General features: G+C 49.4%; 1 protein-coding gene across 4 annotated transcripts in view; it reads left to right on the top strand.

Annotated features, from left to right (window-relative positions):
• The window catches only part of FBXL19 (F-box and leucine rich repeat protein 19), a 39,390-nt gene extending 16,654 nt beyond the window's left edge, over positions 1 to 22,736 (top strand). For all 4 annotated transcript variants that reach the window (XM_039330326.1, XM_039330327.1, XM_039330324.1 and 1 more), the window contains 6 exons: positions 1,199 to 1,339; positions 6,548 to 7,272; positions 11,733 to 11,896; positions 13,492 to 13,653; positions 16,723 to 16,941; positions 17,823 to 22,736. In XM_039330326.1, coding sequence (XP_039186260.1) covers positions 1,199 to 1,339; positions 6,548 to 7,272; positions 11,733 to 11,896; positions 13,492 to 13,653; positions 16,723 to 16,941; positions 17,823 to 18,037 — 1,626 coding nt within the window. In that variant the 3' untranslated portion in view covers positions 18,038 to 22,736. The remainder of the gene's footprint in view (positions 1 to 1,198; positions 1,340 to 6,547; positions 7,273 to 11,732; positions 11,897 to 13,491; positions 13,654 to 16,722; positions 16,942 to 17,822) is intronic.

Below are 22,736 nucleotides of genomic sequence, written 5' to 3'. Positions count from 1 at the left end.
TAAGTGAATCTGGTTTCCCCACCGACTTTTGCTTGTCAGAAGATCGCAAAAGGGGATTGTGTGACACACACACCCCCTCCCAGGACACCGCCACTGTTTTTTTTTTTTTATTTACAAATTTTATTTATAATACAGTTAAAAACAAACATTGGATTTAACGTGACATTCCAGTATATACATTCTTGTCAAATTATTTCACTTTTTACAATCAATTCTTCATCTCTACATATACATCTAAGTTTTATATATAATACTTGTTCTAAAATAACATATATTTCTATCTTAACATTCATCTTTAATCCCGACCGTCCTCTTCAAATTCCTCCAGCGATAAAATGTATCCCAGGTTTCATAATAAACTGATCCACATTTGTCTTTTAATATCATTGTGAGCCTGTCCATTTCCGCACATGCTAACAGGACACCGCCACTGTTAATGCATACATGCCAGTTGCCAAGTGTCCGAATTCTGATCATGTGACCACAAGGATGCTGCCACCCTTGTCTGTGTGAAAAGTCCCTTTTTTAAAAGGGCCATTGTAACTTCGATCACTAAACAAGTGGCCATAAACTGAGGACCACCTGCACAGGGTGTGCTTAGATGACATTCGTTAGCTTTGCGCTTACGCATTGTTCAGGGCCTGATCTTGCTGGGCCTAATAAGAGCGGGAATTAAGTCTGTTTGGAAGCTGAGGAAGATTGCAGTACAATGTGGTTCTCAGCCTTCTCCAGGCAGATCCTTGCCAGAGTGATATTTACCCTCAGGGCATCCACAAGCTCCCCCACTCCCAATCCTATTTACTTACTTATTTATTAAGTAATGGCTGACATCTCGTGGCCAATTCTTGTGAAACGTGGGTCCTTGTCCCAAGAGCTGAGTCATCAAAAGATGTCTTTTTATTTGGGCGCCAGTATCAGAAGCCATTTTCACAACCCCCGAGGGCCATCGGGGGTCCCCCGACTCCGTCCTGGCCACCTTTGCAGGCAGCTGCTGTGTCTAGCTTTGCCAAGCGGTAGATGGAACACGGTGCTCTTTAAAAAAAAAAAAAAAAAAAAAGCTGCGTGAAAGAAGCTGACTAGCGCCTCTCGCTCATCTTGTCACTTGCTTCTTCTTCTTCTTCGTCTTCTTCATTTTCTTCGTCTTCGTCTTCATCTTCCCCCCACAAGCCTGTTTCATTTGTGCATGTGTGTTTTTCAGGGCGCTGAGCAACCACTCGATGGAAACAAATTGGATTCCATACAGACCTGGAGCCGCATGGGCAGCGGTGACTTCGAGGTGAAGGGGGCCATCTCCCACCCGTCTATTCACCTGAGCCAGATCACAGCCAGCGACTTAGAGGTGAGCAGGGAGGGAGGGAGGGAGGCGACCGGCTCACACCCCAGGCACAAATTGTGCCCTTAGTTAAGACCTTGGCAAATCTGGGGCAAGACAGCTTGGCTGCATTCACACAGCGCTCTAGGCCAGCAGTCCCCAATCTTTGGGGCGCCAGGGATCGGTTGCGTGACGAGAGCTTTTTTTCACGGACTGGAGAGGGTGTGTTTTCGCGTGTTGCCTGCACCCCGAGCATGCATGGATGGGGCTTTGCTTGTTTGCTTAGGTCAGTTTCTGGCATGTTGTGAGCTGGTGCGGGTTCTCAGCCGAGGGGTTGGGGACCCCTGCTGTAAGTCACAATCTAGCTCAGTGATGGCAAACCTTTTAGAGATCAAATGCCCCAATACTGGCCCCGCCCCCATCCCACCTGCCTGCAGGGCCACTCACCGCCTCCAGGGCCCACCACAGATCGCCCAGACAGCCCAGCAGCGCTATGGCGGCCACGCCCTCTGCCCGTGCCCAGCAGCATCAACTGTGCCTGATGGGGTGTGAGGGCAGAGTCTTGTCTACGCTGCTTGGCTGCCATGTCCTTGGCTGCGCTACTCCGTGTGAGCCACACTCGGGGGCAACTCTCCTTCAGGGGGGCTGCTGGTGAGGAGGGGGTCTGGGAGGGGAGGCAAGGCTGAGGCAACGGCACGTGTGCCCACAGAGAGGGCTCCGAGTGCCGCCTCTGGCACGCATGCCATAGGTTTGCCACTACTGATCTAGCTCATTTTGCATTGGCATAGCAAGTCAGGTAACTAGGTAAAAATTTATGAAAGCCATCTGTAGTTTTAGTTAGTTTAATTGCAGTGATTCATAACTTTTAAGATTTTAATCTGAATAGCTTCTAAAGAAGGGGGGGGGATACAGCTCAGCTGCTTGACCACGCCACCAGAAAGGAAATATTTGGACATAACAGTTCTGCATATTTTGTCAAAGCAAGAATATTCAATATTAGCAGCGTTGACACATGGGCTGCAGGGGAACAGTGGAAAGTGCAGACGTGGGCCACTTGTGTTCTTCCAAATTGCCCCCTTCCCTCCTTACACATGACCACTTGGCTGCCAAGCTGGGAAACCTTCACTGTTTGTTTCCTGTGACCTTGGGTTCACCTTATCTTGTACCATGTAAGAGTGTGCATTTGAAACCCCCCCCTCAAAGGTTTATTTTCTATGCTGATGGTCTCTGCTCAGCGTTGCCCTCTGTTTACTCCTCGTCCTTGCCCTGGGGTTGGCATGGCAGGGGAGCTATTTCCTTTTCAGGCCTGTTTTGTGATTCTGCTTAGTTTTGTTGAGTCCCATTGCTTGCCTTTGACCAGTGGTGGCGAACCCATTGAGATCACATGGCCACATCCTAATTTGCGGTCTTGGCGCTACTATTGCCACTTTCTGATTCTCCGAAGTCACCGTGCTAACTACACCAGGGGTTATACTTAGTCTTGCCTTATGATAGGGGTGGCGAACCTATGGCACGCGTGCCAGAGGTGGCACTCGGAGCCCTCTCTGTGGACACACACACACCACTGCTCCAGTCCCGCCTCCTCCCACGGCCCCCTCCTCGCCAGCAGCCCCCCTCCCCAGAGGAGAGCTGCCCCCAGGCGCAGCCCATTTGAAGCAGCGCAGCCAAGAACATGGTAGCCGAGCAGTGGGGACAAGACTCCGCCCTTGCGCCCCATCGCATGCAGATGCTGCTGCGGGGCATGGGCGGAGGGCGTGGCCACCATGGTGCTGCTAGGCTGCCTGGGTGATCTGTGGCAGGCCGTGGAGATGGTGCGTGGTCTAGCGGGCAGGGCGGAGTGGGGATGGGGGTGGGGGGGAGGTTTTGGGGCACTCGGTCTCTAAAAGGTTCGCCATCACTGCCTTGGACTCTTAGTCTCTTAGGGGAACCCAGCTATTCTGTTGTCAAAGCAAGAATATACAGTATTTGTAGCATTGACATCTGTTTTATCAGTTATCATTGTGGGCATGGCAGGCAATCCTTTGGTGGCCGAGGGCTGTGCTTAGCCTTGGGGTGTGTGCATGCATGTTTGTGTGTGTGAGACAGAAACAAAGTGGGTGAATCCACTTTATTCACGTCCACCTAATTTGGGAAGGAAATTTGGGAGATTTTGTTTGTCGTTTTTTTTTTTTTTTTTTTTTTTTTTTTTTTTTTACCTTGCTGGCAGTCTTTCAAGGCATCGCACTGGTCTGCACGAGTTTCCCACATGAGTATATGGGTTTGAAGGCTGTGGCTGCCCACTTCTGGTTTGTGGCTGAATCTGTTGTATGAACCCATCCAGCTGTGGTGTGTTTAACTCAGGGCAGGGTTAGGCAACCTTGGCTCTTTTATGACTCGTGGACTTCAACTCCCAGAATTCCTGAGCCAGCCATGTTGAGGAGAAATGGAGAGGTTTCCAAGCTGAGCCGTGTTGGCTCAGGAACTCTGGGAGTTGAAGTCCACCAGTCATAAAAGAGCCAAGCTTGCCTACCCCTGACCCAACCGGGGGTGCAAGACGATATTCCAGGGAGTGTGAAAACTTGGCTTTTCAAAATGATAGTGTATGTGCATAATCAGTTGCCGTTATTTTGAACTTTTGTTAAGGGGCGCGAGAATATCTCAGAAGCGTTCTAGAGGCGTGGAGTATAGAAAAGGTTGGGAGCCGCTGGTAACCAATCTGTTACGAGTGCAAGGTTGATTCCAGTAACTACACAAGAGTCACATCCCCTGGTTCCGGTGTTTCCACCGTGCTTTCGCACACTGCGTTCTGAGCAAGAAACTAGAAGGGGGATTTAGATATGTATATCTGTGGCTTAGTTAGTTTTCAGTGGGTGTCGGTTTTTCATGCTCCGCCCCACTTTTCTTGGGCTTGTAGAAGGAGTTGTAGTCATGTACAAGGACCACTCATAGCCCTAGTCCAGGGGTAGGCAACCTTGGCTCTTTTATGACTCGTGGACTTCAACTCCCAGAATTCCTGAGCCAACATGGCTCAGCTTGGAAACCTCTCCCTTTCCCCTCAGCGTGGCTGGCTCAGGAATTCTGGGAGTTGAAGTCCACGAGTCATAAAAGAGCCAAGGTTGCCTACCTCTGCCCTAGCCATTGTGGAAGTAATGAGCCCCTTTCTCAGGATCTGACCAGCATCCTGCTGAATGACCTCAAGTGGGCATAGATGGCAGCAGAAGGAAAAGAAATGCTCTCCTTCTTGGAGGCCATCAAGGATAGAAGCCTCTTTATTTTGATTTTTAATCAAATTTATATGGCTGCCCATCTCACAGGAAGGGTCTCTGAGTAGCATACAACGCTCCACTAAAACAGCAAAATATTTTTTTGGGTCTATAGGAGAACGGCATGATTGTGCATGCTTTCGATTTGTAATTTCTCTACCATAATAAACCCTTCAAGGAGGCCATAACATAAAAAAAAAAAACATTTTCTAAAAGCCCAGTTCTTGGCCTTCATGTCTGTTGTTGGCTTTAACAATTGCCTCCTGCTTCTGAAAAGTTGAGCTCTGGGGAATTGCAGGCGGTTTTTGTTTATTTCATGGTTATCTTTATTTTACTTTTCTGCCATATGTTCCCCTTACAGATCTGACCAATCGGAATTTCAAAATGCTTTTTGCTTGGCAAAGCCCATAGATAACACATTCATTGTAACCTTGACTATCTAGCCGTGAACTGTGGTTAGCATATTTAGAGAACCGACTGAAGGATGCTTTCTCATGCTGGAAAAATTTTATTTATAAAATGCATTGATATCCGGCTGTCCTGCCAACCTAAAAATCAAAGGGAGTGTGTATAAGGCTTGACTGGCGTGCGATGGTATTGTCTTTTTCATCTTTTCTTGGGAAGGGGCGTGTGGTTTAATAATAATAATACCAAAAAAACTGGAACACCACTTGAACACCATTGGCATTGACAAATTCGCTATTAGTCAATTGCAAAAGGCGGCCTTACTAGGAACTGCTTCCATCCTGCGACGATACCTGTAATACCATCAAACATCCACATCTGCCTATCCCAGGTCCTGGGTAAGGACTCAATAGGTAGACAAAATGCCAAATCCAGTCTGAACATCTGGCTGACTGTGCGATGATCCATAATAATAATAATAAAAATTGGAAGAGACCTTGGAGATCATCAAGTCCAACCCCCTGCTCAGGCAGGAAACCCTTTACCATTTCGGGCAAATGGCTGTCCAGTCTCTTCTTAAAAACTTCCAGGATTGGAGCATTCACCGCTTCTGGTGGCAGGTTGTTCCATTGGTTAATTGTTCTAACTGTCAGGAAGTTTCTCCTTAGTTCTAGGTTGCTTCTCTCTTTGATTAGTTTCCATCCGTTGCTTCTTGTCTTGCCTTATATGAACAGGTAAAAGGTATCCTAAAGATACCTCATGTTAAGAGCCCAAATTTCTAGTTTTAATGTTGCTGACTATTTTAAAGACAAAAACATTCAGAAGGAAGATTTTTAAGACATTACAGGTTGTTTCCCTGTCCTGCTGCTGTCCTCTTCCCCACTCCTCCCAAGATGGCTGTAGCTGTCTTAGTTGAGGAGAGACACCGATTCTGTCAGCCGCGAGGAAGAGATGAAGTTGCAAAAAAAGCCAAATTAAGCAGTTAACAGGCGGTCCTCAACTTTGGACCCCAAATTCCTCTCGCGACGTGAGATAGTTGTTCAGTGAGTTTTGCCTCACGTTACAGCCTTGCTTGCAGCGGTTGTTCAGTGAATCACTGCAGTTGTTCAGTCCGTAACACGGTTGTTTTAAGTCAGTGTTTCTCAACCTTGACAATTTTAAGGCATGTGGACTTCAACTCCCAGAATTCCACAGCCAGCAATGCTGGCTGTGGAATTCTGGGAGTTGAAGTCCACATGCCTTAAAATTGTCAAGGTTGAGAAACACTGTTTTAAGTGAATCCGGCTTCCCCATTGACTGTGTTTGTCAGAAGGTCGCAAAAGCTGATTGCAGGACCCCCCCCCCCCCGAACCTTGCAGCCGTCATAAATATGAGTCAGTTGCCAAGCGTCTGGATTTGCGTCGCGTGACCCTGGGGATGTTGCGCCGGTCGTAAGCGTGAAAAACAGTCACCTGTCACTTGTATCAGTGCCTTTTGTTTTTAACTTTGAAGGATGGCTAATTGAGCAGATGTAAGTCGAGGACCCCCTGTGTTTAGTCGGTTATGAAATCTTTCAAACCCCCCCCCCCAACTCTTTCTTTCCTGCCAGAAACCAAAGGGAACTCCTGGGCCTTTGGAGCCCTCCCCCCAGACAGACAAGTCCCATCAGCGGGAGAAGTTGGAGCGCTTCAAGCAGATGTGCCAGATGTTGGAGCGGGTGAAGAATAGCAGCAGTTCCAGTTCCAGTTCGGACTCGGATTCTGACACGGATTCTCGGGGCTCCGACGGTTCCAGCGGAGGGGTGTCGAGCCGAGCCAACTCCCCCACCACCCGTTCGCAGCGCTTGGCTGCCCTGGGCTTCAGTGCCAGCGAGGAGGAGGAGGACGAGGAGGAGGAGGAGGAGGACGACGAAGAGGAGGGTGGGCGGCGCAACGGCGGCTCAGAGACGACACGGAACGGGAAGCAGCCCAAAGCTCGGGGGAACTCTCAGGAGAAAGAGAACAATCACCGCCCGTCCAGCAGGGGGAGCGAACGGGCCAAGCAGCAGGCGGGAAGCCGGAAAGCCGGCCGGCCTGCTGGACAGACAGGGCTCCGCATGGTAGCCCGGACTCAGTTTCTTAACTGGCCTTTGGTGCCGTCCCCTCCCAAGCCTCTGCTACAGCTGGAGAGGCACGTCATCCGGCCTCCCCCAGACAGCCCTGAACCTGACTCCCTGCCCTTGGACAGCGGCTCTGACCACATCATGCAGCGGGACATTTGGTTGGCCGTCTTCCAGTACCTCAGCTATCGGGAGCTTTGCGTTTGCATGAGGGTGTGCCGGACATGGAGCCGTTGGTGAGTGAGCGGGCGGGCGGACGGACGGGCTAGCGAGCAAAAGAGGTGGCCTGGCAACCTAGAGGGGGGGGGGAAACACGGGGGGGGGTTTTGTGGTTGGATTAATAGGGGATAAAATTTGATGGCTGCCTCCTGGCCCACTTCCTTGCCACAAACGTCGGACCTCAGAGCTGTCTTGGTCCACTTTCTTTGGCCAGCCCTCCTTCCAGCAAGATGGGAGCCTCTGGTTCAACAAGCAGATTGTCTGGATGCAGAGGAGGGGAGAGAGAAAAACAACAAGTGTTGCATGCCCAGGAATCCACGATGAGGCCAACAAGTTAACGGCCTTAAAAACTCACAAATGGAGGCCAATACACGTGTCCCAGGATAATGCTGCAGGATCCAATCTGGGTCAGTCACCGGGAGCAGACGTCTAGTCTTCCGAGCTTTCGGACTCCTGCTTGAGCTCATCTTTGATTAAACAGAAGGGGAGAGAGACGTTCCCTGGGGATGGGCTCCAGAATGTGTCCAAAATCTCAGAGGACTAAACCTCTGATCCCGGTGACCGACCCAGATTGGATCCTGCAGCATTAAAAACTTGTCATGGCAATTAACGTGGCGGTTGCGGAGGTACAATTTATGTGCATGCACCAGGGAGTCCTGCACTCTATATATCGGCAGCTACTCACTGAGCTGTTTTGTGCATCCTGTCCCGTGTGATCCTCAGTGTCCTCCCTAAATACCAGGAAATCAACACTTATTCATGCACCACCATTTTTGTATGGAATGAGTTCTCCATATTGAAAAACTATCAGGTTCAGACAGCATGTCAGGGTTGAAGGCTAATCTCTACATGCTCCAACTGAGCTCAAAAGCGTTGTACATAGATAAAGGCAATCTTTTATGTACCTGCTTCTGAATAACTTTGTGCTTCCTCAGAATATAGTATGGCTATCAATGAACCAAAGCTGGAATATAGGGATACCCAACTTTTATGCAGAGGGCTCTGTTTGCATGTACAGTAGAGTAGAATAGAATTAGAGTAGAATGGAATGGAATGGAATGGAATGGAATAGAATAGAATAGAATAGAATAGAATAGAATAGAATAGAATAGAATAGAATAGAATAGAATAGAATAGAATAGAATAGAATAGAATAGAATAGAATAGAGATATAGGATAGGATAGGATAGGATAGGATAGGATAGGATAGGATAGGATAGGATAGAATCTGGAAGGGACCTTGGAGGTCTTCTAGTCCAGCCCCCTGCTCAGGCAGGATAACTTATACCATCTCAGACAAGTGACTGTCTAGCCTCTTCTTAAAAACCTCCAGTGATGAACAGCATGTCAGAGACCACACACCCTGGTAGCTGATGGGGCCAAGGCAAACGTTTTTGTTTTGTTTTCATGGCTAATGTATTTACTTTGTACATTTTATTAGATTGCTATCACCATTTCAAATGCATGGGAGGCTAACCAATTTAAAAATAGGTAAAAAGCGTATAGAAAAAAAATAAAACATGCAGCAGCTGGCTAAAATCACATAAAAATGCAATTAACGCAGCCAAGAAAGAGACTCTGTCCCATATCCTTGAGAAACGAAATTCAGCCCTGATAAGTGGAACAAATCTGCTGAAAACTAGCAGAATGAAATTTAGCCCAAATAAGTTACATTTTGTTCAGAAAGAGCAAATGTAACTGGGATGGAAAGAAGACTCTCCGGCTTGGTAACACAACTTCTGAAAAAGATTTTGCAAGATAAACCAGCAATGAGACATCGAAGTGCAGTTTCGGATTGCATTAGTACGAGGGCAATTCGGAAATAAACCTCCGTTTGGTTATCAATGATAGACACTCACAGAAACAGAACTTTTATTATACACATTAGAAAACTACAACATTGCATTTATTTTTCGACATGCCGTATTTTTCTGTGTATAGGACGCTATTTTTTTCCTGCACACACCCTGTTCAAAAATACATCTTTATACAAGTGCAGCGTCTTATACACGGAAAAATAACGGTAACCTCCGCAGCCCAGAGCATGCCTTTGTGGGGTGCCATGCTGTCTGGTGTAGGTGTCAAGCCCCTGTGGGCTTGCCATTAACAAGAGAGGGGGAGGGGGCAAGATCATCGGCCAGCTGAACTTCCGGATTTGCCGGCTCAGCTGTTTAGTGCGGAGAAACTTACCTGCCAGAGCATCTTGTACAAGGGTGCATTTTATAGACGGAAAAATACGGTAATCGCCATTCAAATTGAGGCACTTGTCATAACATCTTTGTTGTTGTTGTTAGTTGCGGAGTCGTGTCCGACCCATCGCAACCCCATGGACAATGTTCCTCCAGGCCTTCCTGTCCTCTACCATCTTCTGGAGTCCCTTTAAGCTCACGCCTACTGCTTCCGTGACTCCATCCAGCCACCTCATTCTCTGTCGTCCCCTTCTTCTATTGCCCTCAATCTTTCCCAGCATTAGGCCCTTCCCCAGTGAGTCCTTTGAAATTCATTAGTAGTAGTCGCTCGGTGCCAAATCTGGGCTGTGGGGGGGAGGATCAAAAACATCCCAACGGAACTGCTTCAAAAGTTCTTGGGTGGGTCTAGCAGTGTGCAGGCGAGCTTTATCGTGAACCAATGCCACACCAGATGTCAGCGTGCCCCGACGCTTGTTATGGGTGTCTCATCTGAGTTTTCGTAACGTTTCACAGTAGACCTCTGAATCGTTGATCAAACCAGGTTCCATGAACTTCACTAGCAGTGCTCCTTTGGCATCTTCACATTTGGCGGCATTTTCCATGGCACCATGTGGTGTTGGTTCACGATAATGCTCGACTGCACATTGCTAAGGATATTTTAGATCAGTGGTTCTCAACCTTTCTAATGCTGCGACCCCATAATACAGTTCCACATGTTGTGGTGACCACCCAGCCATTTATACATCACCGGGTGCCAGGGGCGTGGCCAAAGAAAAGGGGGAAAAAATGGCGGACAGCCTTGTTTGGCGACCCCCGTGAAATGGTCATTCGACCCCAAATGGGGTCCCGACCCACAGGTTGAGAACCACTGTTTTAGATAAACCTCCCCCATAGCCCAGATTTGGTGCCGAGCGACTACTACCATGTTTCCCCTAAAATAAGTCTTACATATATATTTCTTGCCTCCAAAAGAGGCACCAGGTCTTATTTTCGAGGGATGTCTTACCCGCTTAGCTTAGGACCGCCACAGCCAGGCCTCCCATACCCCGACACCTGCCTAGCCTCATTGGCCCACTTCTTCTGCAGCCATTTGTCACCACTCACACTTGTCACTCCCGGCCTCCGTTTTGCCATCCGAGGCCTTCCACAAAGGCCTCTGCAGCCGAGAAAAGAGTTCCAGATTGACACGTGCACGGTGCTCCCGCCCCCCCGCGTCCGGGAAGGCCTCTGAGGGTGAAAAAGAGGCTGTGGGACGTTACACGTGTCAATCTGGAGCTCGTTTCTCCGCTGCAGAGGCCTTGACAGCGAAATGGAGATTGGGGGTGACACGCGCAAGTAGCCGCAGAAGAAGTGGGCTGGTGAGGCAAGTGTTGGGGCACGGGAGGTCTGGCTGCAACAGTCCTAAGGTAAGTGGGTGCCAGGTGCGGGGTGCAGCTCCACGCCCCCCATCCCCAACCTAGCTTGATTTTTACCCGTGCACCTCACCCCACCTCATGCAACCAGGTGCAGTGGAGTGGGCGGGGTCTTAAGTAGGGTTTATTTTGGGAGTAGGGCTTATATTGGGCCACGTGTAAAAATCAAACTAGGTCTTATTTTCTGGGTAGGTCTTATTTTGGGGGAAACACGGTACTAACCCTAATCCTATGTCGAAAAGTAACGTGACGTTGTAGTTTTCTAACGTGTATAATAAAAGTTCTGCATCTGCGAGTGTCGGTCATTGATAACCAAACGGAGGTTAATTTCCGAATGGCCCTCGTAGAAGTATACTTTCTGAATCATGGGAAACAATCATTTTCTTTTACCCTGCTTTGTCCACTGTGTTTAGTTTGGAGAAACCACACTATATAACAAGCAAAATAAAAAATAAAAAATTAGGCGATTAGAAAGTGAGCCATGCAGAGAGAGGCTGATAAATATGGGTCTGGTTACCCTTCAGAAAAGGTGGGGCTGTCGTAGCGTTCTTCAAGTACTTGAAAAAGACGTCACTTGGAAGAAAGTTCAAACTTTTCAGATTACAGGGCCAAACTGTCGGATTTCAGTTATAAGGCGGCAGATTTCAATTAATTGTTAGAACAGAGTTCCTAACTATAAAAACAGTTCAGCCATGGAAGCAGCAAGAGGAGTGGTGGGCGTGTATTCAAGCCAGGTGGAGGCTGAATGATCCTCTGACCGGGATGCTTTCATTTAGGTTCCACCTTGGAGAAATTAAAAATAATTCTTTCCAACTCTTAATGATTCTGGAGTTCAGTGACCATTGTCTCCTTCTGGCTGGACTTTACTCCTCCCAGGTGCTGTGACAAGCGGCTTTGGACACACATTGACCTGAGCCATCGGAAGTCAATCACTCCCTCCATGCTGAGCGGAATCATCCGACGACAGCCAGCCAGTCTGGATCTGAGCTGGACCAGCATCTCCAAGAAGCAGCTAATGTGGCTCCTGAATAGGTTGCAAGGTATTTGGGGAATGGATTGGGATCGGGGAAGGCGGGGGGGGGGCTTAGGAGAGAGAGATTAACTGGTAGCCACAGCTTACTTATTTCGAGCGCTTGTATTTTATTTCCAAATCCAGTTGTTTAAAGGGTTTGACAATTGTACAAAACTCCCAAAGACCACCCGGAGACAAGAACCCATTCATTAAAAAAAAAAAAAAAGTAGCCAAAAATCACTACAGGAAATCCTTCGACTCAGAACCATTTGTTTAGTGACCGTTTAAAGATACAACGGCACCGGAAAAAGCGATGTTCGGCCGTTTTTTTTCTCACAACCATTGTGCGATGATCAAGCAAAGTGAGTGGGGAAGCCAGATTTACTTAACAAACTTGTTACTAACTGAACAGCTGCGGTGATTCACTTAACAACTGTGGCCGGAAAGGTTGTAAAATGGGGCAACATTCGCTTAGCGAACGTCTCGCTTAGCAACAGAAATTTTGTGGTCGTAAGTCGAGGACTAGCTATAGCGAAGCCAACTCTCAGCAGATTTGAATTCCATTTGGAACAAGGGTGTGTTCGAATCAAGAAGTGGGAATCCCAAAGGTTATTCCGGAGTGTTCAACTCTGCATATTTATTTAAGGAAAAGTGAATCCAGGGCCTTTGCTTAAATCTGAACAAAGTCCTCAAGGCTCCCTCTCTTTACATTGGCTTAACCCCCTTAGGGAATTGGGGCATTGTGGAGTGAGATTTTTTTTTGTGGTCTGAGGACCCCACACTTTGTGTCAATCTAGATGTAGACAAGGTAATTGAACGGTCTAAGCCAGGGGTAGGCAACCTTGGCTCTTTTATGACTCGTGGACTTCAACTCCCAGAATTCCTGAGCCAGCCGTGCTGAGGGGAAAGGGAGAGGTTTCCAAGCTGAGCCATGCTGGCTCAGGAATTCTGGGAGTTGAAGTCCACGAGTCATAAAAGAGCCAAGGTTGCCTACCCCTGGTCTAAGCAAAAGACAAGGGACAGATAGCCAGAATTTCAGGGCACAGGAAATTCTTAATTTGAAAAAAATTCAAGAAGCAGAGGACCTGCGCCAGGCTAATTTCCACTGCAGTGATGACACTGGGTGCCCTAATTCAAACGACAGGTGGTGATGATCAAAGACAATGCTGCTGCTTTTCTGCACATGGCTAAAACCACAATCAACAAGCTTAAGCTTTCTGTGTGGGCAGGGAAGGTTTTATAAGGCATAGCTCTGAATCCTGTTATTTCCCCCCCTCCCTCCCCACTTGCATCCTCAAGCGGAGGCAGGGATGTGGCACGTGGCCGAGAACTTGGCCTTGACACTCAACCAGCTCAGTTGTGGGAAGGGTTGGAATTTGAGGATAGGAGCCAACGCGGAGAAGCCATCTTGCTTTTTGCGGAAAAGGAAAGGACCAGCCCACAAGAGAGCGAAGGAAGGAAACAGATGTGACCTGGGAGGCAGAAGTCAAAGCTTTGGGGTAGAAAAGTGAGATCATGGTGGGAATACAGAGGAAGGAGTCATGGACCTCTTTAGAAGCAGAGAGGAGCAGCTTGTGTGTGAGGTTTGCTTTTCCCCACTTAACATTCTCTTCTCCCAAACAGGCCTTAAGGAGCTCATCCTAACAGGCTGCTCTTGGTGCTCTGTGTCGGCCCTCAGCACAGCCAACTTCCCCTCCCTACAGCTCCTAGATTTGCGCTGGATTGAGGATGTCAAGGACTCTCACCTCCGCGAACTGCTCTTGCCTGCCACAGATGCCAAGCCTGGTAAAGCTACCTCTACTTGGAGGGAAAAGTCTCTAGGGCAGAGATCTGGGCCGGTTTTAACCATCTTTTCTTCCCAAAACCTGCAGAGCACTCCGTACGTCCCCTCCGGCACCCTTTCCTTTTCCTTTCCTCATAGTAAAGAAGTGCCATAACACACCTACCGTATACTGCAGCGTATAAGGCAACCTGGCGTATAAGACGACCCCCGACTTCGGCGCCGATTTCAACGCTTTCAAAAGTCGTCTTATACGCCGGAAAGTACGGTAGATGTTAAGAACGGCTGAAATCTTGTGGGACGTTGCCGTTGCCGCATGAAATCTCTCAAGGCTTTGCCGATCTTTAAAAGCCATTAACGCAGGCAGGCTAATGGTCGACGCCTGCTCTGAGTTGGCCAACCTGGGCTATATTCAAACAGCGCACTGAGTTTCAAATCAGCCATTCCCATTTTAACCTCTCCTGTCGCACAGCGCAGCCCACAGGGTGCAGGTTACAATTAAGAGTGTTATGTGGGCCTTTGTGTTACTTCGTTGGGTGTTGTTAAGCACCAGGGAAATCAGGCGATCCAGGCAGTTCAAATGGGCATAAAGATTTATTACAGGTTTAAGCTCTCTAGAAGAATCTGAACTACTAACGGCTAAAGCAATTTGGTAGTAAATGAGGAATTCACAGTGGGCCGGGCTTAGATCTCTTGTGGGCATGTAGGGACTCATGACTGATGGCGCGTTTGACTCCTGCCTCGGGCTTAGCCTGGTCATCTCCTTAGCCTGGTCATCTCCGTATAATCAGAAGGAATGACTGGGATCATCTAGTGAAGTCCTTTACAATAGAGGTCCCCAACCTTGGCAACTTTAAGACTTGTGGACTTCAACTCCCAGAATTCCTCAGCCAGCCTGGGTGGAGATCTCTGCTCTACGACATGCAGGTGAACCAGTTAAACCAATCATGGGAAGTGTTTTGTCCTGCTTCTTCTTAAATAGCTCTAGGGATGGAAAGCCCACAGATGTACAGATCTCGCCGCCATGATGTTTCTCCTTTAAACAAAACCTATTTCAATTCTCCTGCAAACCTCTGATCTATCACGCTGTGGGGCTCTGGTGCAGTTGCTGGGCCTTTCTGCTCTGCGTGTCAGAGCTGCTAAGCCCAAGTCTTTTTCACATAACAATAGTGCCCAGTCTAAGACACTTCTCTGCACTCTAAGGCTTGGCACTTATCACTTCTAGCATAGGATTGCCTGCTATCTCCACCCCAGCTATTGTGCCTCAAAAATCTCTCAGCTCATGGCGGGACCTTTGGGTGTATTGCAGGCCCGACTAGCCCAGTTGGGATTCTTGATAGGTGAACTGAGGTGTCCCAGACCTGAACAGCCGCAGATGCTGCTGCATGCTTGCTTGAGGCACCAAGCCCAGAGTCCGTTCCATGCCCTAAGGCAGTGATGGCGAGCCTTTTAGAGACTGAGTGCCCAAACCGCAACCCAAAACCCACTTATTTATCAGCATTGTAGTGCCCTTGGGGGGGGGCAGGGTGGCACCTCTGAGTGCCGCCTCTGGCACACAAAAATTGGGGGCACAAAAATGGGCCACGGTGCTGCAAGGCGCAAAAACGGCCTGCCGCAGGGTGCAGATACAAGGTGCTGCACCATGCAAGAACAGGGCATGGCTAGTGAGTATCATGCAGGCACTAGCCCCGCCCCCTTTGCAGCATGTGCATGTTCGTGGCCCCGTGCACGCATGTAAAATGCTTCCCCCTCCCTTTTTTTCCAGTCCACCAATTGACAATGGTTGGTGACCTCTGCTCTACCACCTCTACTCGCCTACTTCACCTCCTTTGTGCTGGGCGGGGCTCCTGCTCCGAGCGGCAGTGGTGACCTGATGGACCTGCTGTTAGCGGCGGTGGCGCATGTGCCAACAGAGAGGGCTCTCAGTGCTACCTCTGGCACGCGTGCCATAGGTTCGCCACCACTGCCCTAAGGAGCCGTCAAGGTTGGGCTGCTAAAACTGCAAGTGGTAGAGGTGGTTCGCCTGAAGTTCCCTCAGCCTATAGGGCAGTGGTTCTCAACCTTTTTAATGCCGCGACCCCCAACCAGTCGTAAGTCGAGAACTACTCAACTGGTGCAGCACCGTTTGCAGAATGGGACTTTTGGCGGGCTCAGCAGGGCAGAGACAGCCTGGACAATTCCTATTGGCTTTTGAAAGCCAATAGAATTAGACTCTATTCAGAGAGTCTATTCTATTGGCTTTCAAAAGCCAATAGAATAAAAGGGAGTAGCACAGCTAAGGAAAAGGGGGAAAAAATGGCAGACTGCATTGTTTGGCGACCCCCGTGAAATGGTCGTTCGACCCCAAATGGGGTCCCGACCCACAGGTTGAGAACCACTGCTATAGGGGATGCCACTCACCCTGCACCCTGGCTGGGAGAGGCAGCAGGGCAGAAAATCTCCTTTCATGGCCTTCCTTGTAGGGAAGCAAGGGCTGAAAGGTGTGGGAGAAGGCTCAGAGCAGCCGCCCCCAACCTTTTGGGCACCGGGGACCCATTCCGTGGAGGGAGGTTTTCCCGTGGACCGGAGGGAGACTGGTTTTGCATGCTCCTTGCATCCCATGGATGGGGCTTCACTTGTTTGGGCAGCCCAGTTTCTGGCATGCTGCAGATCGGTGCCGGTCCACAGATCGAGGGTTGGGGACCCCTGGCTTAGAGCGCCCTTCCCTACACTGAGAGTCGAGTGCTTCCAGGCTGGGAAGTCTCAGCAAACGCATCGTGTCCTGGAGACCCTTCGCCTGGAGGCCTGTCGGGAGCACTGCAGATCTTCATGGGCACCGAGGAACATCCCAGATCCACTCTGTCAAGGAGCTCTCCGCACCTGATTACGCCCGGTGGGGAGAGCCAGGTGGCATCTTCATTTCAGGAAAGAAAACATGACTGCCTCCACGGTCCAAGTCACTCCGGTGAAACAAACGTGTCTTGTTTTGGCCACGGCTGTTAAATACCCTGTCAGGGTTGTGCGTCTGCCATTTAGGGCAGAGGTCCTGGCTTGTGCCACGGGGCTCAGGCCCTTCTCTTTTCCCGCCCTGCCAGGCCAGACAGACAGCCGGGGCCGGCTGCAGAACGTCTCTGAATTACGGCTCTCCGGTCTGGACATCACAGATGCCTCTCTGCGCTTGGTAATCCGGCACACCCCTCAGCTTGCCAAACTGGACCTGAGCCACTGCAACCATGTAGGTGACCAGTCTGTTAACCTGCTGACCGCTGCTAATTCTCCACTCCGAGAGACCCTCGCTGAACTCAACCTCACCGGTGAGTTAAATCTCTACCGGCGATTCCACCTTTCTGGCCGGATTGGGCACTGAAATGATGCGGCCTCCTGAAAGAAGGACAGTGCGGTGTAGCGGTTAGGAAATTGAATGTCTGTCCCAGTGTTTCTCGTATCTTTTTCTTCCGTGGCATCCTTGCCACCTTGTTTTCCTCCTGCCTCCCCTTGTCCAGGTCCCATTACCAGATAGGGACTTTGGACAACATTGGTAGTCTTTGATTTAGGGATCCCGATTGGGACTGGAGCTTCCGCTCCAGCTTGTTGCGCTCATAAGTCAAGCCCGACCCAATTTTATGGTAATTTTTATGGCATTCATTAAGCAAATCACATGGTGGTTGAACAAATCTGCTTTAACAACCACCATGAATTACAACCATAATTTGGTCGTGGGTTGATGATTACTGGTAGTGGACATGACATTGTCCCCCCCCGCCAGTGCCATCCATTATCTACATTCCTAAGAATGTGCCTGTGATTAATTTGTTGGGGTGAATTGTCTTTCCCCCTGTAAAAACAGCCCCAATTCCTGCCCGGTCTCCCGAGCCAGTCCCCATCTCTCCACAGCAGGATCTGAACCAACCAGGGCTATCTCACAATCTCAGAACAGACTCCAAACAGTGGTATTTCGTGGTCTCCTGTTCTGGAGGAGCCTTGGTGGTGCAGTGGTTAGAAGGGAGCATTGCAGGCAAACTCTGCCCACAGCTTGGAGTTCGATCCTGACAGGCTCAAGGTTGACTCAGCCTTCCATCCTTCCGAGGTGGGTAAAATGAGGACTGTTGTAACTCGCCAGGAGAGTGATGTAAAGCACTGCGGGGTGGTATATAAGTCCAAGTGTTATTGATGTTCCTTCTTTCTTCCCGCGTAGGATGTAACCGGCTGACGGATCAGTGTCTGCCCCTTTTCCGCCGCTGTCCACGCCTCTCCCGTATCGACCTGCGCTCCTGTCACCACATCACGACGGAGGCCTGTGCTCGATTTGCCGAGGACTCGGTCTCCAACAGTGGTGCCGTGCCCCCCGCCCCCGCATCCTCACCTCCTTTCCATTGCCCTGAGGAGAAATTGCTGCTGAAGGACAGCTAATACTCGCCCTGGGGTGGAGGCGCAGACAGACTCAGCTTCACCAATCCGACCGTCGGACACGGACTCTGAGAGAACCTTTTTACTTAAAGCCATGCACTGAACCAGAGTGGCATCTCCACCCCCTTACTTGTGCAGCAAAGAGGGTGCGGGAGAGGGGGTGTCGTGCCCCCTTCCCCAGGCCTGGCCTACAGAGGGCCGGGTGGCCTTTTGCTCCATCCACTTGTTCTTGGACAGCCGCGGAGTAAGTGGGGTCCGAGGTAGCCTTGTCGCTTTACAATGCTGGGGAAATGCGTATTCCTCCCACCATGCACTGCGCCGTCCCCTTCTCCCCACCTCCACCTCCAAATGTCCCTCCGTGCCACCGTTGGTACACCCCGCTATCTCGGGTCAGCGGGCAGTGGGGGGGGGAAGCGGGGGGGAGTTGACATTCAGCCTTGAAATGCTGGCTCGGGAGGAAGGCAGCTTCTTTGATGGGGTCGGATATATTACGTTTTTCCTGCCCCGTTCCTCACCCAATGCAAATGTGCACTCCAACCTCATTGGTCCTCCCTCCCCTCCCACATGCTGCCTTGTTGAGTTTTAAAAGGTGCGTGCGTGCGCGTGCGTGCATGTGCGTGCTTGTCAGCCTGCCCGCCCAGTTCCCTTCCACGGCACTCCCCAGTTGTGCATCTGCGGTGTGTGTTTTTTTTTTTTTTCCCAAGGGGGCCAAGCAAGAACCAGGCAGCTGATTTCCAGATTCCTTTGCCCTGTCTTTTCCCACTCTGTACCTGTTGGGGCTCTCTCCTGCCTCTTGCCGCTCTCTCTTTCCCATAGCAGTGGATGTTCTCTGGAGCTGGCACATCTGCTGGCACACCCATCTGATCTGCTTCCTACATCGGGGGCCCTTTGTACCCTTAATTCTCTCCTCACCCATCAGTAGGAGGCCAGAAAGCATCTCTATAGGCATCCTTCCCTTTAGATTTTCTTCTCAAGCTGCCAATTCCAGCGTGCATCTGAGGCCTCCTGTGGATGCAGCCCCACCACAGCTGCATCCACAGGAGCTCACTGGATGCCCACACCGTGAAACACATGCGCTGTGTTCCGTACACACAGCGTACCTGCTGCTGTCTTGTTTATGCATTAAACCTGCATATGCATGCTCTTGCAAGCCACACACATGGACGGAGTCCCTCACCAAGCTTTAGGCCTCTGCTCCTTAGCCAGATTACTTTCACCCCACCCATATGTCAGTGTGCGTCTCTGCTGCTTTTGGCCAGTGTGGTCTGCAGGTGGGGAAACAAGAGTTTTGTTCGTGGAGCAGAGGGACGAGGCCGAATACTTTTGTCCAAAAGAAAGGAGTACACTAGCATACGTGAAAGGACGACACTAAACCTCCTGTCTCACTTGTTGTGTGTTGGGATCCTTCGGGGAGGAAAGGCCTTAAAAGTCCCCTCTTCTCTCCCTCCAAGCCCCCTCAGCTCTCGGGAAACGCATCTTCCTAGCACATTGCTTCTCAACTATTAAGATGTGTGGACTTCAACTCCCAGAATTCCCCAGCCAGCATGAATTCTGGGAATTGAAGTCCACAGACCTTAAAAGTTGCCTAGGCTGAAAAACACAAGTCTACAGTATTCTGTCGGGTCCCTGGGCTGTTCCCGGAGGAAATTCCCTCCCAGGCTGTTTTCATCCCATCTTGGCAGGCTAGTCAGATCATGCAGCTCTTTTCAACCCAAGGCACTTCTCCCCAGAGCCAGCCTTCCTTCCTTCCTTCCTTCCTTCCTTCCTTCCTTCCTTCCTGTTTCTCCTCTCTTCGAATTCCTCCTTTTCAACTCTGGACAGGAAAGCCCTCGCAGCTTCCCCCTCCGATCTTCCCCCTCCTTTCTCAGTTTTTATTCTTTTCTTTTTTTGTACCATAAGCTTTAATAACCACTTTGGGGACAGGGGGAGCAGGGGGCTGCCTGCGTTCCTTGCCCACAGTGCCAACTGTTATTGAGCAGGAGTCGGCCGGGCTTTCTCTTAATTCCAGCCGCTCTGCGCTGCCTCCGAATCTCAAACTTGAACCCCCGTCCAACTGTTCGGGTATGCGTGTGTGTGTGTATACTTGGGTATGTGTGCATGTGGGATTCCCCCCGCCCCCCCCTCTGTTTTCTTTGAAAGGTGGGGGGGGGAGAGAAATACTGTAGAAAAGAAAAGTGGTGCAAAACGAATGTCCTGGACTGACCGCTGGGCCTGCTGTCGGTCGTTTTTTGCTCCTTCTGCTCGGAGGCGGGAGCACGTGCTGAATGCTGCTCTCCGTCCCTTTGGCCACGTTCGTCTTCGGGGTCGGGTGGGGGACTCGCTCTCTCTTAAAGGTGCCCAATTCTGTCCATTTCTCTTTCACTCTTTCATTCCTTCTCTCCCATCTCTGTCTTTCCCACCATCCCATTATTATTATTATTATTTTGCTGTCTTATCGTCTTGCGAGAAACCGTCTGGACTGGACTGGGGAAGAAGTGCAGCAAACAAATTGTTCGTCCAGCCCAGAAACCTAACCCTCTCTTGGCTTGAACGGTTTTTTCAGAAGCCCTTCTTTTTTTTTCCCTCCCTCCCTCTTCTCTTCCTTCCCTTTCCTCTCTTTCTCTCTCTCTTTCCTTTTTCCTCCCTCACCCTGCCCGCCATCCTCCTCCACCCTGTGCTTCATCTGGGTTTTCAGATGGCATCAGATACGCACGACCTTCCTGTGCGCGTTGGGGAGGGGAGGATGGCACAAGACTGATTTTTCAATTTGGTCACGTATCTAATTTTTTTTTTTCTTTTAATATATACTTGAACGTTCATTTATTACTAAAGCATTACTTGAAAAAAAAACGCAGCGATAGCTTGTGGAATCGGAGGCGAGGTTTTCGGTGTTGGGTTGTGTTTTTTTTTATTATTATTTTTACGGTTCTGTTGGGTGCTTTTTTTATTATTTTAAGAAAATTGGTTTCGTTGTTACTTTTTTATTTTTTTATTTTTTATTTTTCATTTGTCTGATTCAACAAAGTCCTTCCCTCTCACTCCATTAACCAAAGAGGGCCAAGGTATCAACTTTTCCTCCTCCACCTCCATTTCTGGAGGGTTTTTTTTTTTCCCCTTCTTCTGCCTAGAAGTTCTCTCCTTTACTCACAACTCTTACAGAGCAAGTATTAAACAATTTTGAGGAGTGGAGGCTTTGGGGCTACGTTTGGGTGGAAATATTGTATATTTGAGGGAAGGTGTCAGTGGGCCTCTTCCAGATCTTACGGCACAGCATAAATATGTACTGTATGGCCTGCCCTCAGTTTAGTGGTCCTGCCCCCCCCCCGTCCCATTCCTACACTCCATGGTGCAAACAAGGAAAGTAGGTTTCATTCCACGCAGCCAGCCTCCTTGTTGATTTGGGGCCTCCACTCTTCATTTCTCCTTCGTGTGAAAGGAAATGTATACACTACGAGGGAAGAGCCATCTAGCTTCAGATATTTGTGGCGGGGGGTATGTGTTCTGCCACGGTGACTCTCCCATCGTCAGCGTCTCCTTCTCAAAAGAGCATGGCAGCAGCCAAGGGAGGTGCTCTTTTCAAGCATATCTTTTGAGGTTTGTTTATTTTTTTACCATTGTTTTTTTTTTAAATGGATGTTTAACTCTTGAAAAAAAAAAAGAAAAGAAAAGAAAAATACCTCAGGTTTAAAAAGAAACGGTGAAGAGTGAGAGGGAAAACGTGGGAATGTCATCCCAAGGTTGCATTACTCTGGAGCAGGGGTGGGCAGTTATGGCCCTTTTACGACCCATGAACTTCAACTTCCAGAATTCCTGAGCCGGCCATGTTGGCTCAGGAAATCTGGGAGTTGAAGTCCGCGGGTGGTAAAGGGGCCATAGTTGCTCTCTCCTGCTCTAGATGGCTGCTTTAGGGACTGCACATGTTGGGCGGGAAGCCCACTGGACTAGTGTGGAGAGGCATCCATGGCTCAGTGCTGGGTAGAGATGGACACAAGTGATCGCCCACCCTTCCATCGCCCGAGCCCTCACCTCAGTTTTCCTCACCCATTATCACTCCAAAGACAGGCGCCTGCAACAGTGTGTGCAGGCCCGTCTCTCAATCCCAATGGAAAAGGAATATGGAGAAACGTGTTCGGTGTCTCTCCTACTCCCAGATGTAGCTTCAGAAAGTATTCCAAGACTCCACCAACCTTGAATCTCAGATGTGTTGGAGTCTATGTCCCGGTGTTTTCAACCAGCATGTTTGTTGGCTGCAAGTGGTAGGAGTGGTGGTCCACCGTCCCTTAGAGATGATCAAGTTGGGTAAGGCTGAGCTATTCCATAGGTCTCCCAGATCCACAGAAACACACGCACATACACGCCCAGGCATCTTCCCAACTCAGTGGACCAAAGCTATATTTCCACCACCACCATCTCCCACCAATTAATTGTTTTATCCTCCAGCTACAACTTTAATCTTCAATAGACTCGGATTGCTCCTCACCTAGAAATTGAGACAAAGACTGCTGGGGATGGGAAAGAAAGCAAGAAAGGGGTGAAATAAAAATGTAAAAATCCAGTTTTTTGGAGCGATGCATCTCCGTGATGTTTGATCTGCACATCTCCATCCCAGCCCCTTGGGACTCTACAGGTGGGGAGGGAGGGGGATGTGAGACCAGGTTCCAATCTGAATTTCAGGGGTTCTATTATTGTATAATAACTGTTTGCTATATAAACAAAAAAAAAA

Source organism: Crotalus tigris, unplaced genomic scaffold (assembly GCF_016545835.1).
Source record: "Crotalus tigris isolate CLP2741 ecotype Arizona unplaced genomic scaffold, ASM1654583v1 scf7180000024427.8105951120:4207309, whole genome shotgun sequence".
Lineage (NCBI taxonomy): Eukaryota > Metazoa > Chordata > Lepidosauria > Squamata > Viperidae > Crotalus > Crotalus tigris.
This window is presented reverse-complemented; position numbering and strand designations above follow the sequence as displayed.